We start from the raw sequence: 27,641 nt of genomic DNA, 5'->3' as shown, positions 1-27,641 counted from the left end.
AATGCAGTGTGTAAGAAAACACTAGACAAGAATGGCCTTCATGTTGAGGCATCTTGCTGAATACCACTCTTGACCAAGAAGAACAAAAGGGTGACTTGAACTTGCTAAAATTCATTTGGGTAGATCTGTGGAGTTCTGGAAGAATGTTTTATGGAGTGATGTGACCAAACTGGGACTTTGGTGGATCAGTCCTGTTATGGGGTTGCTTTACTGTAGCGTGAGTGGAAATCATGGCCGTATGTAGGGCATCATGGGTTCTCTGAAGTATCAGGCCATTTTGACAAGAATTGTGATGCCTTTGGTGCAAAGACTGTATCTGATGATCAATGGACTTTCCTGCAGGACAGCAATCCAAATCTACTTCTGCTTGTTTCAGGGATCAGTCACAGAATGTTATTGAGTGTCCTGTTCAGTCTCCAGATTTAATTCTCATTGAAAATATCTGGTTGAATTTAAAGTAAGCAGTGGCAATGTGAAAACCAAAGATATTTGGGGGTTGAATAATTTTGAACATGAATGTTTAGAGCCAGTTTGAATTTTATCATTAATCTTACATTTAATGTTACATTCTCAGAATCACTTAAAATTGTATTTAAAAAAAACTATCTCTAATACTTTACTGATACCTTTGTTGAATGGTTTTCATAAAATTGTGTTCTATACAGCAAAATGTCTTGCAGGTCAAAGGGGTTGAATAATTTTGATTGCAACTATTATAACCTTCTTCAGTGATACTGCAGTTTGAAAGTCTACAGAAAGACATATTAACATTTCCCATCACCTCAAAAAAGCAATCTGTTTGTCAATATTGTATAAATGTATCTTCACCAACTTGACATTACTGACCCATTCCTTGAGACACAGCGCCAGTTTACAGACCAGCTGGAGCTTTACATTGATTAATGTTTAGATTAACCAGATTCAGACCTGAGTATCTGTAGTGTCTGTGAATTTCTCAGCAGACTGGAGATTTCGGTCACTCCAGAGTCTCCTATTTGATTCCTGCTCAGATCCAGCTCTCTGAGGTTTGAATTAAACGTTGATGCCAGAGCAGCACAACCTTCTTCTGTAATACTGATGCAGTTTAACCTGTAGAAGAGAGAACAAAACTAATTAAGGTATACATACATTTACGCAAATAGCAGCTTTAGCTACTACTTTTATCCACCAATATGAGATTTTCATGATAATCATACTGTGAAATTATAATTTTTAATTTGATAATTATAATAATATTTTGTATTTTACAGTACAATACTTAAGCCTAAACCATACTTACAACACTACATAGAACAAGCAGCTTAGAGAAGGATTTAAGTTTTGAAGGATGGAATGATAAATTTACTATTGTGATATTTATGTCTTAATTTCTTTAATTTCGAATGTTAAGCCCTCAGGCTTTTATTTTGGTGGAAAACTGAACAGTGACCTTTAAATTTCTGTGTTTAGTTCACAACAGGTTTATAAAGACTTTGTTGTACAAATCAGGTGAAATCTGTTAAAATTTGTTAACATCATCTGCTCAAAAATATTGGAAATTGCATTAATGTAAAATTAAGTGAACCTTTCAAATTCACGTTATAAACTCAAAATAACTCGCTCACCAGCCAATTATTATTATTATTATTATTATTATTATTATTATTATTATTATTATTATTATTATTATTATTATTATTATTATTATTATTATTATTTTTTAACATTTAACAGCCATTCAGAACTTCTGCTAGCCAAAACAAAAATATCAGAAATAAATCAAGATTACCAAAACCACATCTTACATTAAAATATACTTCATATTAAATCTGATCCTGAATTATTGAATGCTTTCAGTTTTACGAATTTTGTTTGGAGGTACAAACAAACAAAATAAAAATAAAACAATTCTCCATAACTTATGTACCAGCATTTATTTTGTTTTTATTTCCAAATATAGCTCAGTCCAAAATGAATGTGTAATGTGTTATATTTTTAAACAAATTATGAGCTCTAAAAATTCTGAATTTTATAACTCTTTTGCTTAGATCATTTAAATCATAAAATAAAATGTTAAGGTTAACAGCATCATTCTGATAAAAAAAATGCAGTGATTAATATATAGTTTATTTAGAGCTGCAGCCAGAACATGACAACATCCTTCTGTGATACAGCTGTAATTCAGACTGCATAAAGAGAAAACACTTCAGTTTTAGTCTGAATATTTACCAGTATGTTTTACCTGACACTTGACAAATACTGGTGATGATGAGTCACGTATGACTTATACAACACACATAAAAAACACCCAGCAGCAAGAATTTAAAAGTGTCCTTGTAACAATGAAAAAACTTACATCAGTGTGTTGAGTTGACAGTGTTTATCCTGCAGTAGAGCAGCGATCTGATTCACTCGTGTGTCTCCTAGTTCATGTTCACTCAGATTCAGCTCTCTCAGGAGTAATGGGTTTTTACCCACAATTCCAGTCACATACTGACAGGCTTCATCTGCAGCAGGACCCAAAAACCTACAGAAGAGAAGATGAAGTAAACTTAATTTCATAAATAAACTTGAAAAACAACATCTGATTCTAAAACATTTTGTAAATGCATCCTTTTCACAGTGTTTCAATTAAATATTCTTTAAAAATAAAATTGCCTGCATATTTATTTTGCATTACTTCATCACCTCAGTGTCTTCAGTTGAAAGTTTGGATCCTGTAGTAAATCACTGAGCTGCTTCACTCCTGATTGTCCAGGATCATTTCCTGTGAGATCTAGTTCTATCAGGTGTGAAGGGTTTGATCTCAGAGCTGAAGCCAGAGCTTTATAACCTTCTTCAGTGATACTGCAGTCTGAAAGTCTACAGAAAGACATATTAACATTTCCCATCACCTCAAAAAGCAATCTGTTTGTCAATATTTTATAAATGTATCTTCACCAACTTGACATTACTGACCCATTCCTTGAGACACAGCACCAGTTTACAGACCAGCTGGAGCTTTACATTGATTCATGTTTAGATTAACCAGATTCAGACCTGAGTATCTGTAGTGTCTGTGAATTTCTCAGCAGACTGGAGATTTCTGTCACTCCAGAGTCTCTTATTTGATTCCTGCTCAGATCCAGCTCTGTCAGATTTGAAGGGTTTGAGTTTAGAGCTGCAGCCAGAACATGACAACATCCTTCTGTGATACAGCTGTAATTCAGACTGCATAAAGAGAAAACACTTCAGTTTTAGTCTGAATATTTACCAGTATGTTTTACCTGACACTTGACAAATACTGGTGATGATGAGTCACGTATGACTTATACAACACACATAAAAAACACCCAGCAGCAAGAATTTAAAAGTGTCCTTGTAACAATGAAAAAACTTACATCAGTGTGTTGAGTTGACAGTGTTTATCCTGCAATAGAGCAGCGATCTGATTCACTCGTGTGTCTCCTAGTTTACATCCACTCAGATTCAGCTCTCTCAGGAGTAATGGGTTTTTACCCACAATTCCAGTCACATACTGACAGGCTTCATCTGCAGCAGGACCCAAAAACCTACAGAAGAGAAGATGAAGTAAACTTAATTTCATAAATAAACTTGAAAAACAACATCTGATTCTAAAACATTTTGTAAATGCATCCTTTTCACAGTGTTTCAATTAAATATTCTTTAAAAATAAAATTGCCTGCATATTTATTTTGCATTACTTCATCACCTCAGTGTCTTCAGTTGAAAGTTTGGATCCTGTAGTAAATCACTGAGCTGCTTCACTCCTGATTGTCCAGGATCATTTCCTGTGAGATCCAGCTCTATCAGGTGTGAAGGGTTTGATCTCAGAGCTGAAGACAGAGCTTTATAACCTTCTTCAGTGATACTGCAGTCTGAAAGTCTATTAAAAACAGATGTTATTCTTCCTTATAACACAGATTGTCATACAAGTACATGTTCTATAAAAGAAAAATCTTAGGGCTGAACGGACACTTTTCACGGTAAAGTTGGGTAAAGATCTATATTTATGAACATAAACTACAAACAAATGCAATTTTTGCATTATTTTCCACAATTATAACCTGCAGTTGCAATCAAATTTACTCAACCCCTCAGAGACTGCATTACTTTACAAATACAAGCTTGTCTGAAGATCTAGGATAAAATAAAAATTGCATCTATAACAGTTCACTTCCATACTAAAAGTGATAATGTCAATATATAATGTCATATTTTTGAGTATTTTAATAACAGAGGTATGTCATAATTATTCAACCCCTATTCAGCATTGCTGTTTTCAAATAAGTCACTTATTTGCATGGTGGGGAATAAAATAGTCTCAAAACACAATTAAGCCTTTAGAAGCTGTTACACATACATGCAGTTAGCCCATGTGTGTGCTGAAGTTCAGTAGCAAAAATGGCAAAGTCAACAGAGCTCTCACAAAAGCTATAGAGAAGCTATAGAGAATAAATAATTGTATTACTTTAGAAAGTTTAAGGCTATATGAAGATTTCCAAGACATTAAAAGCTCGCAGCCTTATTCCTTAGCTTTAAGTGTGTTGTACCAGAAAACCTTTGAGGGTGTTGAAGAAAAAGCATAATATCATAAAATGTTTAATCAGAGCAACTGACAAAAGCCTGCAATGTACAGCCAAAGACTTGCAAGATGAACCAATGAAAGGAGGAAAACCATTTCAATGCAGTGTGTAAGAAAAACACTAGACAAGAATGGCCTTCATGTTGAGGAATCTTGCTGAATACCACTCTTGACCAAGAAGAACAAAAGGGTGACTTGAACTTGCTAAAATTCATTTGGGTAGATCTGTGGAGTTCTGGAAGAATGTTTTATGGAGTGATGTGACCAAACTGGGACTTTAATGGATCAGTCCTGTTATGGGGTTGCTTTACTGTAGCGTGAGTGGAAATCATGGCCGTATGTAGGGCATCATGGGTTCTCTGAAGTATCAGGCCATTTTGAGAAGAATTGTGATGCCTTTGGTGCAAAGACTGAAGCTGATGATCAATGGACTTTCCTGCAGGACAGCGAGCCAAATCTACTTCTGCTTGTTTCAGGGATCAGTCACAGAATGTTATTGAGTGTCTCCAGATTTAATTCTCATTGAAAATATCTGGTTGAATTTAAAGTAAGCAGTGGCAATGTGAAAACCAAAGATTTTTGGGGGTTGAATAATTTTGAACATGAATGTTTAGAGCCAGTTTGAATTTTATCATTAATCTTACATTCAATGTTACATTCTCAGAATCACTTAAAACTGTATTTTAAAAAAACTCTAATACTTTACTGATGCCTTTGTTGAATGGTTTTCATAAAATTGTGTTCTATACAGCAAAATGTCTTGCAGGTGAATAATTTTGATTGCAACTATTATAACCTTCTTCAGTGATACTGCAGTTTGAAAGTCTACAGAAAGACATATTAACATTTCCCATCACCTCAAAAAAGCAATCTGTTTGTCAATATTTTATAAATGTATCTTCACCAACTTGACATTACTGACCCCATTCCTTGAGACACAGCGCCAGTTTACAGACCAGCTGGAGCTTTACATTGATTCATGTTTAGATTAACCAGATTCAGACCTGAGTATCTGTAGTGTCTGTGAATTTCTCAGCAGACTGGAGATTTCTGTCACTCCAGAGTCTCTTATTTGATTCCTGCTCAGATCCAGCTCTCTGAGGTTTGAATTAAACGCTGATGCCAGAGCAGCACAACCTTCATCTGTAATACTGATGCAGTTTAACCTGTAGAAGACAGAACAAAACTAATTAAGATATACATACAATTATGCTAATAGCAGCTTTAGCTTCTATTTTTACCCACCAATATGAGATTTTCATGATAATCATACTGCAAAATTATTATTTATTTGATAAATATAATAATATTTTGTATTTTACAGTACAATACTTAAGCCTAAACCATACTTGCAACACTACACAGAACAAACAGCTTGGAGAAGGATTTCAGTTTTGAAGGATGGAATGATAAATTTACTATTGTGATATTTATGTCTTAATTTCTTTACTTTCGAATATTAAGCCCTCTGGCTTTTATTTTGGTGGAAAACTGAACAGTGACCTTTACATTGCTGTGTTTAGTTCACAACAGGTTTATAAAGACTTTCTTGTACAAATCTGTTAACATTTATTAACACCATCTGCCAAAAAATATTGGAAATAAATCAAGATTACCAAAACCACATCTAATTAAAACCATCTAGATTAAAATATACTTCATATTAAATCTGATCCTGAATTATTGAATGCTTTCAGTTTTACGTCAGTCAAATTTAGTTTGGAGTTACAAATAAACAAAATAAAAATAAAACAATTCTCCATAACTTATGTACCAGCATTTATTTTGTTTTTATTTCCAAATATAACTCAGTCCAAAATTAATGTTTAGTGGTAAATATATTAAAGGTTAAAGGAGATGCTGTTTCATCACAAATATCTGTTTACTGAACTCTACTGTTATCCTTTTAAAAAAGGCAAATCGAGTCCTTGTCTCCAGCAGCTCCAGTAACAAGCGCTGCGACTCCGACTCAGATCTCACAGGCGTTACACACCGGATGTGTCATCTGTACTCTATTCTGATGTTCAAGCTTCAAAACAGTGAATCTGATCACTAGAGCGCAGGCAAAAGTTCACTTAAAGAATGAACAAACTGAATTTTAAAGACATGGCGCTTCTTTTCCAGTGTGCTGGATGCTAAATGTTGGAGGGCACTGGTTGAAGGACAGGATTTATTGATTCTAACTCATGATCTGCTCACATGTAAATGCACTTTGCTCACAAGCACGTGGAACTGCAGACTGTATATTTAATTAAATAGCAGCCTTTTGTGATTTGATAACTCCACTAACCCATATCACAATTTCAATTTTATTGTGATTAATTGTGCAGTCCTGATGAGAAGTGTAAAATATTTTCAAATTTATGAAGCTGTGGTGGGTCACTAGAGTCTGGGTAATTAATGTTATACACTTTTAAAATACTTACTTCAGCTTTTCCAGTCTACACTGTACATTTTCAAACAGAGTCAAGATGATCTTCATTCCTGGGTTTCCTAGTTTATTCTCACTCAGATCCAGCTCTGTCAGATTTGAAGGGTTTGAGTTTAGAGCTGCAGCCAGAACACGACAACCTCCTTCTGTGATACAGCTGTTATTCAGACTGCATAAAGAGAAAACACTTCAGTTTTAGTCTGAATATTTACCAGTTTCAGCTGACAGTTGACAAATACTGGTGATGAATCACATATGATTTCTGTCAGCAATCTCTTATACAAGACACATAAAAAACACCCAGCAGCAAGAATTTAAAAGTGTTCTTGTAACAATGAAAAAACGTACATCAGCGTGTTGAGTTGACAGTGTTTATCCTGCAGTAGAGCAGCGATCTGATTCACTCGTGTGTCTCCTAGTTCATGTCCACTCAGATTCAGCTCTCTCAGGAGTAACGGGTTTTTACCCACAATTCCAGTCACATACTGACAGGCTTCATCTGCAGCAGGACCCAAAAACCTGCAGAAGAGAAGATGAAGTAAACTTAATTTCATAAATAAACTTGAAAAACAACATCTGACTCTAAAACATTTTGTAAATTCATCCCTTTCACAGTGTTTCAATTAAATATTCTTTATAAATAAATTGCCTGCATATTTATTTTGCATTACTTCATCACGTCTCACCTCAGTGTCTTCAGTTGACAGTTTGGATCCTGAAGTAAATCACTGAGCTGCTTCACTCCTGATTGTCCAGGATCATTCCCCGTGAGATCCAGCTCTATCAGGTGTGAAGGGTTTGATCTCAGAGCTGAAGACAGAGCTTTATAACCTTCTTCAGTGATACTGCAGTCTGAAAGTCTAAAATAGAAATGAAAAATGTAACATTCAACTGATTAATGAGTTATTCTAGAAATTACCTTTACAATATTAATCCATTAAGTGAATTATTTGTGCTCCTTGTCAGTTTACTGTGCAATTTAGTGTGCAACTGAATCCAAAAGGCCTAGAGACCTTTAATATTTTACACATCAGCTCACCTGAGATCCTTCAGTTTACAGTTACTGAAAGGGGTCATGAACTGATAAATTACATTTCCCTTGATCTTTTGACATGTAACAGGTCGATGTACTATAAAAACATCCTGTAAGTTTCAGAACTTAAAACTTTAACCCGGGTTTTCATCTCCGTCAACTTTCTTATCACAGAGTAACTTCCAAACGGTGATCCATGCTTTTGTAACAACTAGTTTAGACTATTGTAATTCACTTTATTTGTCTTCCCTCTCTAGTCTACAGCTGCTAGATTACTTTCTTGCACCCACAAGTATGAGCCAGTATCTCCTATTTTATATACACTGCACTGGTTACTTATCAAATATAGAATTGATTTTAAAAACTGTTAGCCAATCATAGCAGTTGGCGTTCACTTCAGTGTCTTGAATGTGCCCCGCCTATAAAGACAGACTGTTCTGCAGAGAGGGTAAAAACCTGGACAAAAAAATAAATAAATTGCCCATTATATCTAAATTATGATGTTTTTTGATGTAAAAATCTAACATTATAGGTGCATCACAGATAACATTATAAAAATAATTTAAAATGGAGTACATGATCCCTTTAAGGTTTCAATTATCTAAAACTCAACAGGTGTGAAAGTCTTTCATCTAAATGATCCATAACATACAAACAACCTCAAAATGGTTGAAAACCAAGAAAATTTAATTTTTGAAATTGCCTAACGTAAGTCCACTCTTAAACCACATTGAAATGCTGTGGAAGGACCTGGGATGTAGAGTTCATGCTGGAATTAAAGCCTATAAATTTCACTGAGCTCAGCGCAATGGATGATGGGAAATGCAGTCCAGTGTGATGTATGGTGTGAGAGTCAATGTGGTGAGCGAGTGACCTCTGGTGGTGGGTGAACAGAAGTTCATAAGCCGAATTCGTGACATTAACAGATGGATCTGAATTCTAACCAAACAAAAGGGATCGTCACAAAACTTACCTCATTATCTCTAATTTGCAATTTATATTATTCAGTCCAGTGCAGAGTTGCTTCACTCCTGAATCCTGCAGATTATTATTGCTCATGTTCAGCTCTTTCAGACTGGTATCTGATCCAAGAACTGTAGCCAGAGCTGAACAGCTTTTGTCTGTTAAGCCACAATCATTTAGCCTACAAGAGAAATAAATCAAATCACAGAGTTAGATACATGTAATATATTTGTTAAATACAAAAATGTAATTTATACCAATTATTTTTACATGAACAAAATTCTAATATATACACAGTATATTTAATTGATTCAAATTTCCTAGATAAAACAAACTAGCATGCTTGAATAAAACATGTAAATAAATAATAGGTGTATATCATTAAATGGCAATGAGTTATACATTTAAAAGTGCTGCTCTATTATCTTGATGAGTGTCTTGAGGTCTCTGAGGTTAATAATTTAAGCATCAGCTGATTCATGTCTACCTATAGAAATACAACGCCTATCACTACTTCCTTATATAAGGTCCATTCAGTATTATTCAGCAGTCAGGACTTGGCCTTCTGATATTCCTCATTGAGTCAGACTTTTTTTTTTTTTTTTTTTTTTTTTTTTTTTTTTTTTTTTTTTTTTTTTTTTTTTTTTTTTTTTTTTTTTTTTTTTTTTTTTTTTTTTTTTTTTTTTTTTTTTTTTTTTTTTTTTTTTTTTTTTTTTTTTTTTTTTTTTTTTTTTTTTTTTTTTTTTTTTTTTTTTTTTTTTTTTTTTTTTTTTTTTTTTTTTTTTTTTTTTTTTTTTTTTTTTTTTTTTTTTTTTTTTTTTTTTTTTTTTTTTTTTTTTTTTTTTTTTTTTTTTTTTTTTTTTTTTTTTTTTTTTTTTTTTTTTTTTTTTTTTTTTTTTTTTTTTTTTTTTTTTTTTTTTTTTTTTTTTTTTTTTTTTTTTTTTTTTTTTTTTTTTTTTTTTTTTTTTTTTTTTTTTTTTTTTTTTTTTTTTTTTTTTTTTTTTTTTTTTTTTTTTTTTTTTTTTTTTTTTTTTTTTTTTTTTTTTTTTTTTTTTTTTTTTTTTTTTTTTTTTTTTTTTTTTTTTTTTTTTTTTTTTTTTTTTTTTTTTTTTTTTTTTTTTTTTTTTTTTTTTTTTTTTTTTTTTTTTTTTTTTTTTTTTTTTTTTTTTTTTTTTTTTTTTTTTTTTTTTTTTTTTTTTTTTTTTTTTTTTTTTTTTTTTTTTTTTTTTTTTTTTTTTTTTTTTTTTTTTTTTTTTTTTTTTTTTTTTTTTTTTTTTTTTTTTTTTTTTTTTTTTTTTTTTTTTTTTTTTTTTTTTTTTTTTTTTTTTTTTTTTTTTTTTTTTTTTTTTTTTTTTTTTTTTTTTTTTTTTTTTTTTTTTTTTTTTTTTTTTTTTTTTTTTTTTTTTTTTTTTTTTTTTTTTTTTTTTTTTTTTTTTTTTTTTTTTTTTTTTTTTTTTTTTTTTTTTTTTTTTTTTTTTTTTTTTTTTTTTTTTTTTTTTTTTTTTTTTTTTTTTTTTTTTTTTTTTTTTTTTTTTTTTTTTTTTTTTTTTTTTTTTTTTTTTTTTTTTTTTTTTTTTTTTTTTTTTTTTTTTTTTTTTTTTTTTTTTTTTTTTTTTTTTTTTTTTTTTTTTTTTTTTTTTTTTTTTTTTTTTTTTTTTTTTTTTTTTTTTTTTTTTTTTTTTTTTTTTTTTTTTGTATATGTAATGTAGATGCAGAGCATTAAGTCAAATAAATAACATGTTAAAGAATATTTCATAATGAACAATTATAATTAGGAAAATAACTTGTAGAGGGCAAGGAAAGACAATTAAAACTTTGAAAACACTAAAATTGAAATTATTGGATGAGAACTGAGCTGATGTTGTCACGGTTTTCTCCACAGTTGCTTTATAAATGAATTAAACTCACTCTTAAATTGATGGACTTTACATATTTACTGAACCAAACTGAATCAACATTAAACTGATTTTAATTGAATAATGACTATTTTCTATTGTCTTTTTAGAGTTACTTTGCAGCAGAATTGAATTCTGTTTTCATCACTGATTCACTACTTTCTTGTTTATACCTGTAAAGCAGCTTTGAAACTATCTGCATTGTATAAAGTGCTATATAACATGTTTTTACTTTACTAGTTAACTTTTTCTTTTTCATCATGAGAGAACATTTTCATTATTCATGTAGTTTGTTTGTTTTAGAGGATACTTATTTTAAGCAAACTATAAAAATTGTCCAGCCTTCAAGACGAAAACCCTGAACTCTCATACAGTATATTATATCAGTAAATGCAATACAAAAATAACAATAGTCTGAAAACATCTTATGTTAGCTTTTGATATCCAATTATATACAAACAGATATGCATTATCAGACACAAATGAACCATCAAATGTATGTTAAGTTATCCCTACCTTGAACATAACCAAATACATTCTGTAAACAGTATAGCACAATGTGTCAGTTTAGGACAGAGTCAATGACAGATCAAATCACACAACTTACCTCAGTATCTCTAATTTGCAATTTATATTATTCAGTCCAGTGCAGAGTTGCTTCACTCCTGAATCCTGCAGATTATTATTGCTCATGTTCAGCTCTTTCAGACTGGTATCTGATCCAAGAACTGTAGCCAGAGCTGAACAGCTTTTGTCTGTTAAGCCACAATCATTTAGCCTACAAGAGAAATACGATTACAGAATACTTAGATTGAATGCATTTGCTAAATACAAATAATAAATATATTTGTCATCTATAGCTTTAATTACAATGAATTATACATTTGAAAGTGCTACTTCCATGGTTTCAAAGAAAAGCATTACTGAGTAGTATGGATTCTCGTCTGTGAAATGCGCCACTTCCGGTATTTTGCTGGTTAGACGACGCCAGCAAAACGAAGTCGAAGATTTTTAAAAATCGAATAAAATCAACGAATCGCGACAGCCCTATTACTGAGTGAATTCTGATTAAACACCTTTACCATTGTGATCATGTGCTCAGCATCGTCTACAATGCACAATGCTGTAAAACATGTTGTAAAAACACAATGCTTTTTACAGATTGCTTTCAAAATATATGGAAAGGAATGTTTGAAAGCAGCAGCCTATCAGCGAATACCACACTGACCCAGTATTTGGTTCTACTGGTACTGCAGAAAGGCTGGAATTATACATTAAAATAAATCGCAATCACTAGGTAGCTGATTATCTGTTGACATTTACTGCAAACATTTGATGGACTAACCATCTACTAACATTAGCTGAGAATGAAACGTTTTGTTCTCCTTGAAATAATAAACACAAAAATATTTTTAAAATAATTTTCCAGAACAAGTTTTCACTAATTAATTTTCCAGGTTTTCCAGGATGCATGGGAACCCTAGACAAATGTCTTTTCAGGATGAAAGCAAAAAAAAATATTAACTTACAGAGCTCTTTTAGAGGTTTTGATGACTGCTGATAATCTAATGAGACACTCGTCTGATTTCTTGAATTTCTGAAGCTCAAACTCCTCCAGCTCCTCCTCTGATGTCAACAACACAAAGGCCAAAGCAGACCACTGGGCAGGTGAAAGATCAGCAGATGAGAGACTTCCTTTGCTAAGGTGGGTCTGAATCTCTTTCACCAGAGTTTGGTCGTTCAGTTCATTCAGACAGTAGAACAGATTGATGGATCTCTCTGGAGACAGATCAGCTTCAAATTTCTGCTTGATGTACTGAACTATTTCCTTTTTGCTCTGGTCATTTCCATTTCGCTCTGTGAACAGACCCTGTAAGAGTCTCTGATTGGACTGGAGTGACAAACCAAGGAGGAATCGAAGAAAAAGATCCAGGTGTCCATTATCACTCTCTAGTGCCTTGTCCACTGCAGTTTTGAGCAAATCAATCATGGTTTCACTTTTGTTTTCCTGTTCTGTGGACTCACGAACAAATATACTTCTCTGCTTTATGTCTAGAAACAAATGTGCATAAAGGGCTGCAATAAACTCTTGAATGCTCAAGTGAACGAAGCAGTACATGGTACCAACAACGATCCCTGTTTCCTCCTTAAAGATCTGGGTACACATGCCTGAGTACACTGATGCCTTATAGACGTCAATACCACAGGCTTCCAGATCTGTGTCATAGAAGATCACATTGTTTCTTTCCAGCTGATCAAATGCCAGTTTCCCCAGTGAATAGATGGCATCTTTATCCCAGGAAACATCTGGTGTATATTCTCCATCATACTTTCGTCTGCTCTGCTGGATCTGAAATCTGATAAAGTGTGTGTACATTTGTGTCAGAGTCTTAGGAGTGTCTTCAGTATTTGACTCCTGCAGTGTTTTGGAGGCATCATCAGCCTGATTGTTTTTCACAACATTATTTCTTTTTGCCTCTAAAATGTTCTGGAGAACAGTGGCTGAAATCCAGCAGAAGACTGGGATGTGGCACATGATAAAGAGACTCTTTGATTGTTTAACATGATCAATGATTTCTTTGGCCAGATTCTCATCCATTAATCTCTTTCTGAAGTACTCCTCCTTTTGTGCATCATTGAATCCTCGTATCTCTGTCAGCCGGTCGATACAGTCAGGAGGAATCTTACTGGCAGCTGCTGGTCTGGTGGTGATCCAGATGAGAGCAGAAGGAAGCAGATTTCCTTGATGAGGTTCGTTAGGAGAACATCCAGAGAGGCTGGTGATGATACATCAGACCACGTCTCATTATCCTTAAAGTTTACAGGAAGTCTACATTCATCCAATCCATCAAGAATGAACAGGACTTTGAATTGATTTCTTCTTGTAAGGTTCAGTCCTTTTGTCTCTGGGAAAAACTGAGTTATAAGGTCCATCAAACTTAGTTTGTCTTTCTCCTTTAAGTTCATCTCTCTGAATGGAAGAGGAAATATGAAGCTGATATCTTGATTTTCTTTTCCTTCGGCCCAATCCAGAACAAACTTCTGCACAGAGACTGATTTTCCGATGCCAGCAACTCCTTTTGTCAGTACAGTTCTGATCTGCTTGTCTTGTTCAGGTGCTTCAAACAAATTTTTGCACTCAACCTGTATCTCCTGTGATTCATGACGTCTGGAAGCAACTTCAATCTGTCTTACCTCATGTTCAGTATTGACCTGTTCACTACAACCCTGAGTGATATAGAGATCTGTGTAGATGTTGTTCAGAAGTGTAGAGTCACCTTGCTTTGCAATTCCTTCAAACACACATTGATACTTCTTCTTTAGGCTACATTTTAGCTGATGAATGAAGACCAGCTCATCTAAATTCAGGGCCAAATAAAAATAAAGTTTTTTTTTAGCATTTTAGATGTACTATTTTCTCCAATACACTTAAGTGACAGTGTGACAGATGATCACGAGTCTCTTACCTTCTAGAGTATCAGCAGCTTCATCTTGCTTCATCTCTCTCAGGAAGTAGAGCGTGAGATCAAGAGCTGCTTCTTTGTTACTGCATCTGTTTTCATTAAAATCCTTCACAAAGCATTGTATGTCTTCTTTTTGTAATATTTTCTTAAACTTTTCCAGCTCATTCTTCAGAAATGTGATTATTTTGCTTTCAAGATCCTAAAATCAAATAAAAATATTTTTTTCATTTTACATTATGTTCCTAACAGAAAACAAATGATCAAAATAAAACAAAAATCACATTTTTATAGAATATTCTTGCAAGCGTCGTTCAGTAAACTATTAGTTTGTTATAAATGTCAACATTATTGAACATGTGTTTTCCTACCTGAAAGATCCACAGCAGATTGTCTTTGAAATTCTTGTAGTTCCTGTGAGTCTGGACGTCTGAATCTAATGTCTCATATTGAACCCTATTACTGAATAAAATGAAGTACTGCATTTTCAGGAAACTATTAGATAAATAGCGTGCAAATATTTTGTTTAAATTCACACGGTTACAAGTATAGGATCTATTTAATTATAAATTTGGTAAATAGTAGGTCTCTCATTGTAATATTTTCTGTCCTATAATCAAACCACACAGTGGCTGGTGAATTAATAATATATACAGCATTGACAATGAATATTTTCATACAATGTGCAGCAGTTATGTTAGTGCACCAAAATTAATGGGGATTACAAAATATATAGTTCACATCAAATCATTTTAATTTTCTTTGCTGATGCTCTTAACATCTTAATGAAAACTCTGATAAATATTTAAACAATATAGATTCATGATAAATATTCAATGAAAAATGTTCTAGCATTTCATGTACAACCAACATTAAGAAAACACTAAATACCTTTTGGTAGATGATGGTTTTTCTCACTGAAGTCCGGTGGCATATCTTTTGAACAGTCACTCTTCACAGACACAGAGCTGGACACATGTGAGCCTGATCTTACACTAATGACACAAAGAACAGAGAGAAACAAAGAAACAATATTACACAATGTACTTCTGTCTAATTATAGATGTTGTAAATGGTAATTAATATACAGATATAGCCTTGCATTTGTTCTTCTATGCTTATAAATGTTTGGTTGAATGATCTACTCTATTTTTTCACGGTGAATTTATGCCTCGTAATGACTGTCTGTATAATTGTATTATTGGAAAGAAGCTCGACTGAGTTCAATAAAAGTCACCATACATTGTGTTCAGCGATTAATTTTTTTATTCAGTCAACATCTATCACAAAAACCACTGTGACGAAATTAGCAAAAAAAATGCTATAATGTCATACCTTTTGGTAGCTGATGCTTTTTTCTCACTTAAGTCCAGTGGCATATCTTTTGACCGGTCACTCTTCACAGACACAGAGCTGGACACATGTGAGCCTGATCTTACACTAATGACACAAGAAAGAAGTGAAACTTTACTACAGGAGGTTCATCAGTGCTTTATATTGTCACACATTCTCTCTTGTCCTTCACAGAAACGTTTGCAGAGTTTTAAAGTTAGTAGTCATTCTTGTTTACAGACTTACATTTGTTTAACAATTTCTGTAAAGTATTTCTGATCTAATTAAAGAGAACATTTTATTTTTTGACTAAAACAGAAGGAATGTGAGAGCTACACAGTTCTGTTAGCATACTTCAATTAAAGGGACCATATGATGCTATTTTAAAAGTTAATCACTTTATTTATTGGGTGTAACAATAACAGTAACACTGTCGTTGTAATAATTACCGTATCCGTCTGACCCGGAGTTCAAGTCTGAGCTGAACGGTTCACAGAGGTCAGCTTTTATTTTGCAACTCTCTTAACTTTCAGATACAAACTCATGAATTTATAATTTGTATTCTTCACTGTAACAACTTTATGTCCTGAAGTGCCAACATTAAACCCATTCTTCTATATGTATGTGAAATCTGGGGCCCCAAATTTAAATTAAACTATAAATCTTCGGATAAAAACCCCACTGAAATTTTCCACCTCGAGTTCTGCAAGAACATCCAGGGACTCCACAGAACCGCTCCCAGTCTCGGCTGCAGAGCAGACTCAGTCTTACCTCTGTTCCTGTGAGAGACTCATCTTTCCTCGCTCCTCTGATATACTGCAGATGAACTGTCATTGATCAGCACTGTGACAACAATCTGCTGTTCAGTATGACCTGGAGATGATGTTAATGAGATGAATCAATATGTCGAGTTAGCAGCAACAGCAACAAAAAACACTATATAAAATAGAGTGAGTTACAAACCAATGCACTGCCATGTAGAATAACCAAATGATCTTAATGAGAAATGACTGTATGGTGTCAAATCTATGCCATTAATAACCGAGCGCACCACTTATGCTGGCGCGCGCGGTAAATCACTTCCGCGAGAGGAAAACAGATCTACACGCGAGGAAACGGGAGCCCGCGAGCTAATTTCAAACACTCGCGCGCGTCACTTGTCCTCTGCGCGCAATACAAGCCCTCGCGCGCGTGATCATCCCCACATCCTCGCGCTCGATCTTCTCTCACCTGCTCGCGCGAACATTTCTATTTTTGTCAGTCGTGGGCGGGGCTTGCTGTTTTAATTGTTATCTCTAACGCCATTGGTTACTTCCCTTTCCGGAAGTCAGCTGTGATTGGACGCCTGTGAAAATGTCTATCAAAAGGTCTATCTGTCTATCAACAGACCAGATGCAAGTTGTCATTTATTTTTTATAAATATAAGTAGGGTAAAGTGCAGAACCCTCTTACAATGAAAGAATATATTACCATCAACCCCTAAAATTTGACATAGTAATACAAAATATATTAAAAGTTTATACAGCAACTCTTGCTTATTTATATGAACAAATAATTTATTCATCCAAAGGTCCTTTGAACCAATTTGGGATTTACAGTCATGTACATTTACATTTACATTTACATTTACATTTAGCAGACGCTTTTATGCAAAGCGACTTACAAATGAGGACAATGGATGCAATCAAAATCAACAAAAGAGCAATGATACACAAGTCTCAGTTAATTAGCAAGGTATTTATTATATATATATATATATATATATATATATATATATATATATATATATATATATATAAAATAAAAAGATTACAAAAATATTAGAGAAGCTAGTGTTGTTTTCTAAAAAAAAAAAAACTAGGCAAATAGTAAAACTTTTTTTTTTTAAAGAATAGAATTGGAATAGAGAGTTGCCATGGTTACGATGGCAGTTGGCAGCAGAAATATCAGCTCCTGATATCAACACCATTTTTGCCAGATAGTGTTTTTTTTTTTTTTTTTTTAATGACCCAAATCGTAATTAGATAATTGGACACTTATTTGTGAACAATAGAGGCAGAAGATTACTAAGGTAAGACCTCTAAGAAGATTGTCATCAACTAAAAACTACATAAAAACTCATTGTAACAAGCTAACTGCTAGCCAAGCTAACATTGTGACAGTTACTTCAGTTAAGAGCAACATGGGCCTAAGGTGGAGGCATTTTTCAAAAATGAAGAGGAGCTGGATATAATAAATCCAGCAGAAGTTAAATCTACAAAAGACAAAAATAAGATGAAAGATTATTCTGAGAGAGAACCCAGAGATACTGTTATCTGACTACAGTGGACCAGAAAACAACAGAGTCCTGTGTAACCTGCTCTTCTTTACTGAACACCATCATCCTGACAGACCGTCCTCTGCTCAAACATGACATGTAGAAGAAGAGGAGGCATCAGCAAAGATAGACAACTCACTCTAGAAGGAGAGAACGACACAAAGCTGATTGTGAATCTTTATCATGACGGCACAGTCATGGTCCAGGGACCAGAAACCAGCCTTAATGAATTCCAGAGGAGTTTTAGAAACCTTAAACAGGAGGTTGAGAAGATTAAGAAAGATCCTGAAATGAAGAGCCACACAGTAGAAGTGCCCTGCACCACATCAGTGACCATCTCTGACCTCAGCTCAAGATCTCCTCAAACATGATCTTCCAGAAAAAGCCTCCCCTTACTGACAAAAATATAGTTTTACAATCAGGGGAACACTTCTTAATCATGTCACATGTTATAATTATTTGGGTCTCACTATCTCAGGTTCTGGTCAATTTGATCTGGCAATAAAACATCTGACCGATAAGGCACGCAGGGCTTATTACACTATGAGATAATCACTGTTCAAATTCAACCCATCTATTAAATTGTGGCTGAAAATCTTTGACAGCGTCATTAAACCCATTCTTCTATATGTATGTGAAATCTGGGGCCCCAAATTTAAATTAAACTATAAATCTTCGGATAAAAACCCCACTGAAATTTTCCACCTCGAGTTCTGCAAGAACATCCAGGGACTCCACAGAACCGCTCCCAGTCTCGGCTGCAGAGCAGACTCAGTCTTACCTCTGTTCCTGTGAGAGACTCATCTTTCCTCGCTCCTCTGATATACTGCAGATGAACTGTCATTGATCAGCACTGTGACAACAATCTGCTGTTCAGTATGACCTGGAGATGATGTTAATGAGATGAAAAAAAAAATGTTGAGTTAGCAGCAACAGCAACAAAAAAACACTATATAAAATAGAGTGAGTTACAAACAAATGCACCGCCATGTAGAATAACCAAATGATCTTAATGAGAAATGACTGTATGGTGTCAAATCTATGCCATTAATAACCGAGCGCACCACTTATGCTGGCGCGCGCGGTAAATCACTTCCGCGAGAGGAAAACAGATCTACACGCGAGGAAACGGGAGCCCGCGAGCTAATTTCAAACACTCGCGCGCGTCACTTGTCCTCTGCGCGCAATACAAGCCCTCGCGCGCGTGATCATCCCCACATCCTCGCGCTCGATCTTCTCTCACCTGCTCGCGCGAACATTTCTATTTTTGTCAGTCGTGGGCGGGGCTTGCTGTTTTAATTGTTATCTCTAACGCCATTGGTTACTTCCCTTTCCGGAAGTCAGCTGTGATTGGACGCCTGTGAAAATGTCTATCAAAAGGTCTATCTGTCTATCAACAGACCAGATGCAAGTTGTCATTTATTTTTTATAAATATAAGTAGGGTAAAGTGCAGAACCCTCTTACAATGAAAGAATATATTACCATCAACCCCTAAAATTTGACATAGTAATACAAAATATATTAAAAGTTTATACAGCAACTCTTGCTTATTTATATGAACAAATAATTTATTCATCCAAAGGTCCTTTGAACCAATTTGGGATTTACAGTCATGTACATTTACATTTACATTTACATTTACATTTACATTTACATTTACATTTACATTTACATTTACATTTACATTTACATTTACATTTACATTTACATTTACATTTACATTTAGCAGACGCTTTTATGCAAAGCGACTTACAAATGAGGACAATGGATGCAATCAAAATCAACAAAAGAGCAATGATACACAAGTCTCAGTTAATTAGCAAGGTATTTATTATATATATATATATATATATATAAAATAAAAAGATTACAAAAATATTAGAGAAGCTAGTGTTGTTTTCTAAAAAAAAAAAAACTAGGCAAATAGTAAAACTTTTTTTTTAAAGAATAGAATTGGAATAGAGAGTTGCCATGGTTACGATGGCAGTTGGCAGCAGAAATATCAGCTCCTGATATCAACACCATTTTGCCAGATAGTGTTTTTTTTTTTTTAAAGAATAGAATTGGAATAGAGAGTTGCCATGGTTACGATGGCAGTTGGCAGCAGAAATATCAGCTCCTGATATCAACACCATTTTGCCAGATAGTGTTTTTTTTTTTTTAATGACCCAAATCGTAATTAGATAATTGGACACTTATTTGTGAACAATAGAGGCAGAAGATTACTAAGGTAAGACCTCTAAGAAGATTGTCATCAACTAAAAACTACATAAAAACTCATTGTAACAAGCTAACTGCTAGCCAAGCTAACATTGTGACAGTTACTTCAGTTAAGAGCAACATGGGCCTAAGGTGGAGGCATTTTTCAAAAATGAAGAGGAGCTGGATATAATAAATCCAGCAGAAGTTAAATCTACAAAAGACAAAAATAAGATGAAAGATTATTCTGAGAGAGAACCCAGAGATACTGTTATCTGACTACAGTGGACCAGAAAACAACAGAGTCCTGTGTAACCTGCTCTTCTTTACTGAACACCATCATCCTGACAGACCGTCCTCTGCTCAAACATGACATGTAGAAGAAGAGGAGGCATCAGCAAAGATAGACAACTCACTCTAGAAGGAGAGAACGACACAAAGCTGATTGTGAATCTTTATCATGACGGCACAGTCATGGTCCAGGGACCAGAAACCAGCCTTAATGAATTCCAGAGGAGTTTTAGAAACCTTAAACAGGAGGTTGAGAAGATTAAGAAAGATCCTGAAATGAAGAGCCACACAGTAGAAGTGCCCTGCACCACATCAGTGACCATCTCTGACCTCAGCTCAAGATCTCCTCAAACATGATCTTCCAGAAAAAGCCTCCCCTTACTGACAAAAATATAGTTTTACAATCAGGGGAACACTTCTTAATCATGTCACATGTTATAATTATTTGGGTCTCACTATCTCAGGTTCTGGTCAATTTGATCTGGCAATAAAACATCTGACCGATAAGGCACGCAGGGCTTATTACACTATGAGATAATCACTGTTCAAATTCAACCCATCTATTAAATTGTGGCTGAAAATCTTTGACAGCGTCATTAAACCCATTCTTCTATATGTATGTGAAATCTGGGGCCCCAAATTTAAATTAAACTATAAATCTTCGGATAAAAACCCCACTGAAATTTTCCACCTCGAGTTCTGCAAGAACATCCAGGGACTCCACAGAACCGCTCCCAGTCTCGGCTGCAGAGCAGACTCAGTCTTACCTCTGTTCCTGTGAGAGACTCATCTTTCCTCGCTCCTCTGATATACTGCAGATGAACTGTCATTGATCAGCACTGTGACAACAATCTGCTGTTCAGTATGACCTGGAGATGATGTTAATGAGATGAAAAAAAAAATGTTGAGTTAGCAGCAACAGCAACAAAAAAACACTATATAAAATAGAGTGAGTTACAAACAAATGCACCGCCATGTAGAATAACCAAATGATCTTAATGAGAAATGACTGTATGGTGTCAAATCTATGCCATTAATAACCGAGCGCACCACTTATGCTGGCGCGCGCGGTAAATCACTTCCGCGAGAGGAAAACAGATCTACACGCGAGGAAACGGGAGCCCGCGAGCTAATTTCAAACACTCGCGCGCGTCACTTGTCCTCTGCGCGCAATACAAGCCCTCGCGCGCGTGATCATCCCCACATCCTCGCGCTCGATCTTCTCTCACCTGCTCGCGCGAACATTTCTATTTTTGTCAGTCGTGGGCGGGGCTTGCTGTTTTAATTGTTATCTCTAACGCCATTGGTTACTTCCCTTTCCGGAAGTCAGCTGTGATTGGACGCCTGTGAAAATGTCTATCAAAAGGTCTATCTGTCTATCAACAGACCAGATGCAAGTTGTCATTTATTTTTTATAAATATAAGTAGGGTAAAGTGCAGAACCCTCTTACAATGAAAGAATATATTACCATCAACCCCTAAAATTTGACATAGTAATACAAAATATATTAAAAGTTTATACAGCAACTCTTGCTTATTTATATGAACAAATAATTTATTCATCCAAAGGTCCTTTGAACCAATTTGGGATTTACAGTCATGTACATTTACATTTACATTTACATTTACATTTACATTTACATTTACATTTACATTTACATTTAGCAGACGCTTTTATGCAAAGCGACTTACAAATGAGGACAATGGATGCAATCAAAATCAACAAAAGAGCAATGATACACAAGTCTCAGTTAATTAGCAAGGTATTTATTATATATATATATAAAATAAAAAGATTACAAAAATATTAGAGAAGCTAGTGTTGTTTTCTAAAAAAAAAAAAACAAAAGAAAATAATAAGCAATAGGATTGCACAAATTCAGAAATAAAACTGTAAGCAGAAAATAACATGTTTATCAGACTATAATGAAGTGCTGTTGAGAGATTTATGATGAAGTTTGTCTCAGCTGAAAGCCATGAAATTTTTTTTTTTTTTTTTTTTTTTTTTTTTTTTTTTTTTTTTTTTTTTTTTTTTTTTTTTTTTTTTTTTTTTTTTTTTTTTTTTTTTTTTTTTTTTTTTTTTTTTTTTTTTTTTTTTTTTGTTTGTTTTTAATTACGAAGTTATGAAGCTCTGCAAAGCATTTGTAAATATATAAAAAAGTTTGTTAATGCTTTGTTTTTGCAGCAAACATCTGAAACTCGAGCAGTGTTTAAAATGATTCTCTGAAAGCAGACTCTTACCTCTGTTTCTGTGAGAGACTCATCTTTCCTCGCTCCTCTGATATACTGCAGATGAACTGTCATTGATCAGCACTGTGACAACAATCTGCTGTTCAGTATGACCTGGAGATGATGTTAATGAGATGAAAAAAAAAAAAAAAAAAAAAAAAAAAAAAAAAAAAAAAAAAAAAAAAAAAAAAAAAAAAAAAAAAAAAAAAAAAAAAAAAAAAAAAAAAAAAAAAAAAAAAAAAAAAAAAAAAAAAAAAAAAAAAAAAAAAAAAAAAAAAAAAAAAAAAAAAAAAAAAAAAAAAAAAAAAAAAAAAAAAAAAAAAAAAAAAAAAAAAAAAAAAAAAAAAAAAAAAAAAAAAAAAAAAAAAAAAAAAAAAAAAAAAAAAAAAAAAAAAAAAAAAAAAAAAAAAAAAAAAAAAAAAAAAAAAAAAAAAAAAAAAAAAAAAAAAAAAAAAAAAAAAAAAAAAAAAAAAAAAAAAAAAAAAAAAAAAAAAAAAAAAAAAAAAAAAAAAAAAAAAAAAAAAAAAAAAAAAAAAAAAAAAAAAAAAAAAAAAAAAAAAAAAAAAAAAAAAAAAAAAAAAAAAAAAAAAAAAAAAAAAAAAAAAAAAAAAAAAAAAAAAAAAACAAAGAAAATAATAAGCAATAGGATTGCACAAATTCAGAAATAAAACTGTAAGCAGAAAATAACATGTTTATCAGACTATAATGAAGTGCTGTTGAGAGATTTATGATGAAGTTTGTCTCAGCTGAAAGCCATGAAATGAGTTTTAATGGCAGTTTACAGCTAATCTGAAGACATCAGCACAATTAATGAGATGAAATATGAAATGAAATCCTTTCATAAATCCCCCAAATAACAGTAATCGTGGAAGTATTCAAACTGACTTGCAGTAGTTCATTTATTGACCATTTGACACTTTCATTTTGATTCATTAATAAAACTAAATGGCCACCGCTAGGATTTAATTTAAATCCAAATGAAATCTCAAATTACATGCTACACACTCTGCTTGCATACTGTGCGCTCGGTGCTCAACTGTCTAGTGTGTGAATATTATAATGTGATTTTGTCAACATCTGAGTCTGAGTCCTCCGTTGTGAGGAAAGCTGTGACAGTCGACTGCATGAAGTGTTTGTCTGTTTAAGAAGATCATTATCCAGAGAAGATCTTGACTTCACTGATTGTTCACTTCACCCTCATCAGAGAAAACATCTCGACTCAGAGCCTATGAACAACAACTAGACTCGAAGATCAACAAGCAGAAAACAGAGATGATTACACTGAATACCCCAAACACCTCACCAATTAAACTACAAGCAGCAGACCTCTGTACAAATGAGGAGTTTGTAGACCTGGGCTTCATCATCAGACATGAGCACAGAAACACAGACTCTGGACTTTACAAAGTAACCAGCAGCAGCACGGAGACCACACTCAACATATTTAATATTACTTACAGTTTCATATGAATCTGAATACTGTCAGTAAGCAGCAACTTGGGAGTTTATTGAGGGAAAACTCTTAATGGTTAATATGTATTCCCTGATCTAACTAAGTGTTACTCAAAATAAATATTAATCACAAACCACAACTTCCTTATGGATATAAGCTTCTCCACTGAGCATGATCAGTAAGAAAACAAAGCTCACAGTAAACCTAAAGTCTCCACCGAACTCTTAATAAAAATAACACAGCACAAGAACTGAATACAAGAACTGAAATACACTGAGTGTAGATGATTTCAGCGACAGAGGAAGATCAATCCAAAGCATTCAGGTTATACATTATTGTTATTTTTTATCAGTATGTGTGTTCCTGGGAATTGAACCCATGGCCTTTTGCGCTACTAACACAATGCTCTACCACTGAGCCACAGGAACACGTATTATTATTATTTACAATGATTTAATTGACACTTCTCACATTTTTGAGGTTGTATATAAATATGGTTGGGTAAGCATATAGTGGTGAACTACAACTAATTCAGCATATAGCAACAAGTTGACTATTAGCTTTATTTTATTTTATTTTCATTTTGCAAAGTTAATATAGCCCAAGCTTTATGTTGTATGAAAATTTCAAATATAACCTTTTTGGTAGATTTACCATGCTAAAAACCGTGGAAACATGTCATTAAAATCTATAAAAAAGGGTTTATGCAGATTGAGGCTGATGTATGGGAGGAGAGCCTCAGTAGGATTCGATCTTGCTCTATTAGTTCTAGGCATCAGTTAATTCAGTTTAAGGTGATGCATATCCCGGAGTGGCAGCTGGTTTTTCACCTTTCTGCTACAACTTATGTCAGCTTTTTCAAAATTGAACCAATAAAAAGAATCCAGTTAAGGCTTCCGTTGAAGATGTGTCTCTCCCTTCAAGCGGGAAATTGTGCATGAAAAGAAATAGCTTGACAGTGAAAACCGGGATACCAGTAGGAACCGGAAACCTGTGAGACTCAAAGGGACAAGTTAGAAGATAACACAATATATTTTGAAGAATTATATATTCCGTCCTAACCTGTTAGCAGAAGTCTAAATGGCCAGCCAGGCAGTAGGGAAGTCACTCGAGCAGCTCAAAGCAGAAAGGACAGTGGAAAAAGGGCATTCACACGTCTAATCAACACTACATCAAGAGCCTGTAAAGACATGACAATCGGAGTGAGTGGCGGAAATAAAGGAAGAAAAGAGTCTGCTGTCGCGTGAGATGAAACGGACGCAACTTCTCTGCTGAAACCTAAAGCTGGACGCAAGGAAAGTGCACAAACATCCAAACCATCATCATATCCCGGAGTGGCAAGATAGCACAATATATTTTGAAGAATTATATATTCCGTCCTAACCTGTTAGCAGAAGTCTAAATGGCCAGCCAGGCAGTAGGGAAGTCACTCGAGCAGCTCAAAGCAGAAAGGACAGTGGAAAAAGGGCATTCACACGTCTAATCAACACTACATCAAGAGCCTGTAAAGACATGACAATCGGAGTGAGTGGCGGAAATAAAGGAAGAAAAGAGTCTGCTGTCGCGTGAGATGAAACGGACGCAACTTCTCTGCTGAAACCTAAAGCTGGACGCAAGGAAAGTGCACAAACATCCAAACCATCATCATATCCCGGAGTGGCAAGATAGCACAATATATTTTGAAGAATTATATATTCCGTCCTAACCTGTTAGCAGAAGTCTAAATGGCCAGCCAGGCAGTAGGGAAGTCACTCGAGCAGCTCAAAGCAGAAAGGACAGTGGAAAAAGGGCATTCACACGTCTAATCAACACTACATCAAGAGCCTGTAAAGACATGACAATCGGAGTGAGTGGCGGAAATAAAGGAAGAAAAGAGTCTGCTGTCGCGTGAGATGAAACGGACGCAACTTCTCTGCTGAAACCTAAAGCTGGACGCAAGGAAAGTGCACAAACATCCAAACCATCATCATATCCCGGAGTGGCAAGATAGCACAATATATTTTGAAGAATTATATATTCCGTCCTAACCTGTTAGCAGAAGTCTAAATGGCCAGCCAGGCAGTAGGGAAGTCACTCGAGCAGCTCAAAGCAGAAAGGACAGTGGAAAAAAGGGCATTCACACGTCTAATCAACACTACATCAAGAGCCTGTAAAGACATGACAATCGGAGTGAGTGGCGGAAATAAAGGAAGAAAAAGAGTCTGCTGTCGCGTGAGATGAAACGGACGCAACTTCTCTGCTGAAACCTAAAGCTGGACGCAAGGAAAGTGCACAAACATCCAAACCATCATCATATCCCGGAGTGGCAGCTGGTTTTTCACCTTTCTGCTACAACTTATGTCAGCTTTTTCAAAATTGAACCAATAAAAAGAATCCAGTTAAGGCTTCCGTTGAAGATGTGTCTCTCCCCTTCAAGCGGGGAAATTGTGCATGAAAAGAAATAGCTTGACAGTGAAAAACCGGGATACCAGTAGGAACCGGAAACCTGTGAGACTCAAAGGGACAAGTTAGAAGATAACACAATATATTTTGAAGAATTATATATTCCGTCCTAACCTGTTAGCAGAAGTCTAAATGGCCAGCCAGGCAGTAGGGAAGTCACTCGAGCAGCTCAAAGCAGAAAGGACAGTGGAAAAAAGGGCATTCACACGTCTAATCAACACTACATCAAGAGCCTGTAAAGACATGACAATCGGAGTGAGTGGCGGAAATAAAGGAAGAAAAAGAGTCTGCTGTCGCGTGAGATGAAACGGACGCAACTTCTCTGCTGAAACCTAAAGCTGGACGCAAGGAAAGTGCACAAACATCCAAACCATCATCATATCCCGGAGTGGCAGCTGGTTTTTCACCTTTCTGCTACAACTTATGTCAGCTTTTTCAAAATTGAACCAATAAAAAGAATCCAGTTAAGGCTTCCGTTGAAGATGTGTCTCTCCCCTTCAAGCGGGGAAATTGTGCATGAAAAGAAATAGCTTGACAGTGAAAAACCGGGATACCAGTAGGAACCGGAAACCTGTGAGACTCAAAGGGACAAGTTAGAAGATAACACAATATATTTTGAAGAATTATATATTCCGTCCTAACCTGTTAGCAGAAGTCTAAATGGCCAGCCAGGCAGTAGGGAAGTCACTCGAGCAGCTCAAAGCAGAAAGGACAGTGGAAAAAAGGGCATTCACACGTCTAATCAACACTACATCAAGAGCCTGTAAAGACATGACAATCGGAGTGAGTGGCGGAAATAAAGGAAGAAAAAGAGTCTGCTGTCGCGTGAGATGAAACGGACGCAACTTCTCTGCTGAAACCTAAAGCTGGACGCAAGGAAAGTGCACAAACATCCAAACCATCATCATATCCCGGAGTGGCAGCTGGTTTTTCACCTTTCTGCTACAACTTATGTCAGCTTTTTCAAAATTGAACCAATAAAAAGAATCCAGTTAAGGCTTCCGTTGAAGATGTGTCTCTCCCCTTCAAG

General features: G+C 34.3%; 1 protein-coding gene, 1 long non-coding RNA gene and 1 pseudogene across 16 annotated transcripts in view; 1 reads left to right on the top strand and 2 right to left on the bottom strand.

The window, feature by feature from the left end:
• Positions 1 to 27,641, bottom strand: part of LOC131531223 (NACHT, LRR and PYD domains-containing protein 12-like) — a 166,342-nt gene that overhangs the window by 103,264 nt on the left and 35,437 nt on the right. For 8 of the 14 annotated variants that reach the window (XR_009268607.1, XM_058761851.1, XM_058761860.1 and 5 more), the window contains 7 exons: positions 7,682 to 7,855; positions 7,344 to 7,514; positions 6,991 to 7,164; positions 5,569 to 5,730; positions 3,692 to 3,865; positions 3,360 to 3,530; positions 928 to 1,089 (listed from right to left, as the gene is read on the bottom strand). Coding sequence is in view for 13 of the 14 variants with exons in the window: in XM_058761851.1 (XP_058617834.1) it covers positions 928 to 1,089; positions 3,360 to 3,530; positions 3,692 to 3,865; positions 5,569 to 5,730; positions 6,991 to 7,164; positions 7,344 to 7,514; positions 7,682 to 7,855 (1,188 nt within the window). In the remaining variant the exon portion in view is untranslated. Of the gene's footprint in view, positions 1 to 927; positions 1,090 to 2,335; positions 2,507 to 3,359; positions 3,531 to 3,691; positions 3,866 to 5,568; positions 5,731 to 6,990; positions 7,165 to 7,343; positions 7,515 to 7,681; positions 7,856 to 27,641 lie in introns of all 14 variants that reach the window. The other 6 variants (XM_058761858.1, XM_058761863.1, XM_058761862.1 and 3 more) reach the window with 4 other exon arrangements.
• Positions 1 to 27,641, top strand: part of LOC131531317 (uncharacterized) — a 60,024-nt gene that overhangs the window by 15,370 nt on the left and 17,013 nt on the right. The gene's annotated exons all lie outside the window — the stretch shown is intronic.
• On the bottom strand, positions 12,412 to 15,232 carry LOC131531245 (protein NLRC3-like; annotated as a pseudogene).

Source organism: Onychostoma macrolepis, chromosome 22, assembly GCF_012432095.1.
Source record: "Onychostoma macrolepis isolate SWU-2019 chromosome 22, ASM1243209v1, whole genome shotgun sequence".
NCBI classification, from domain to species: domain Eukaryota; kingdom Metazoa; phylum Chordata; class Actinopteri; order Cypriniformes; family Cyprinidae; genus Onychostoma; species Onychostoma macrolepis.
The sequence above is the reverse complement of the archived record's forward strand: the minus strand, read 5'-3'. Positions and strand labels throughout refer to the sequence as shown.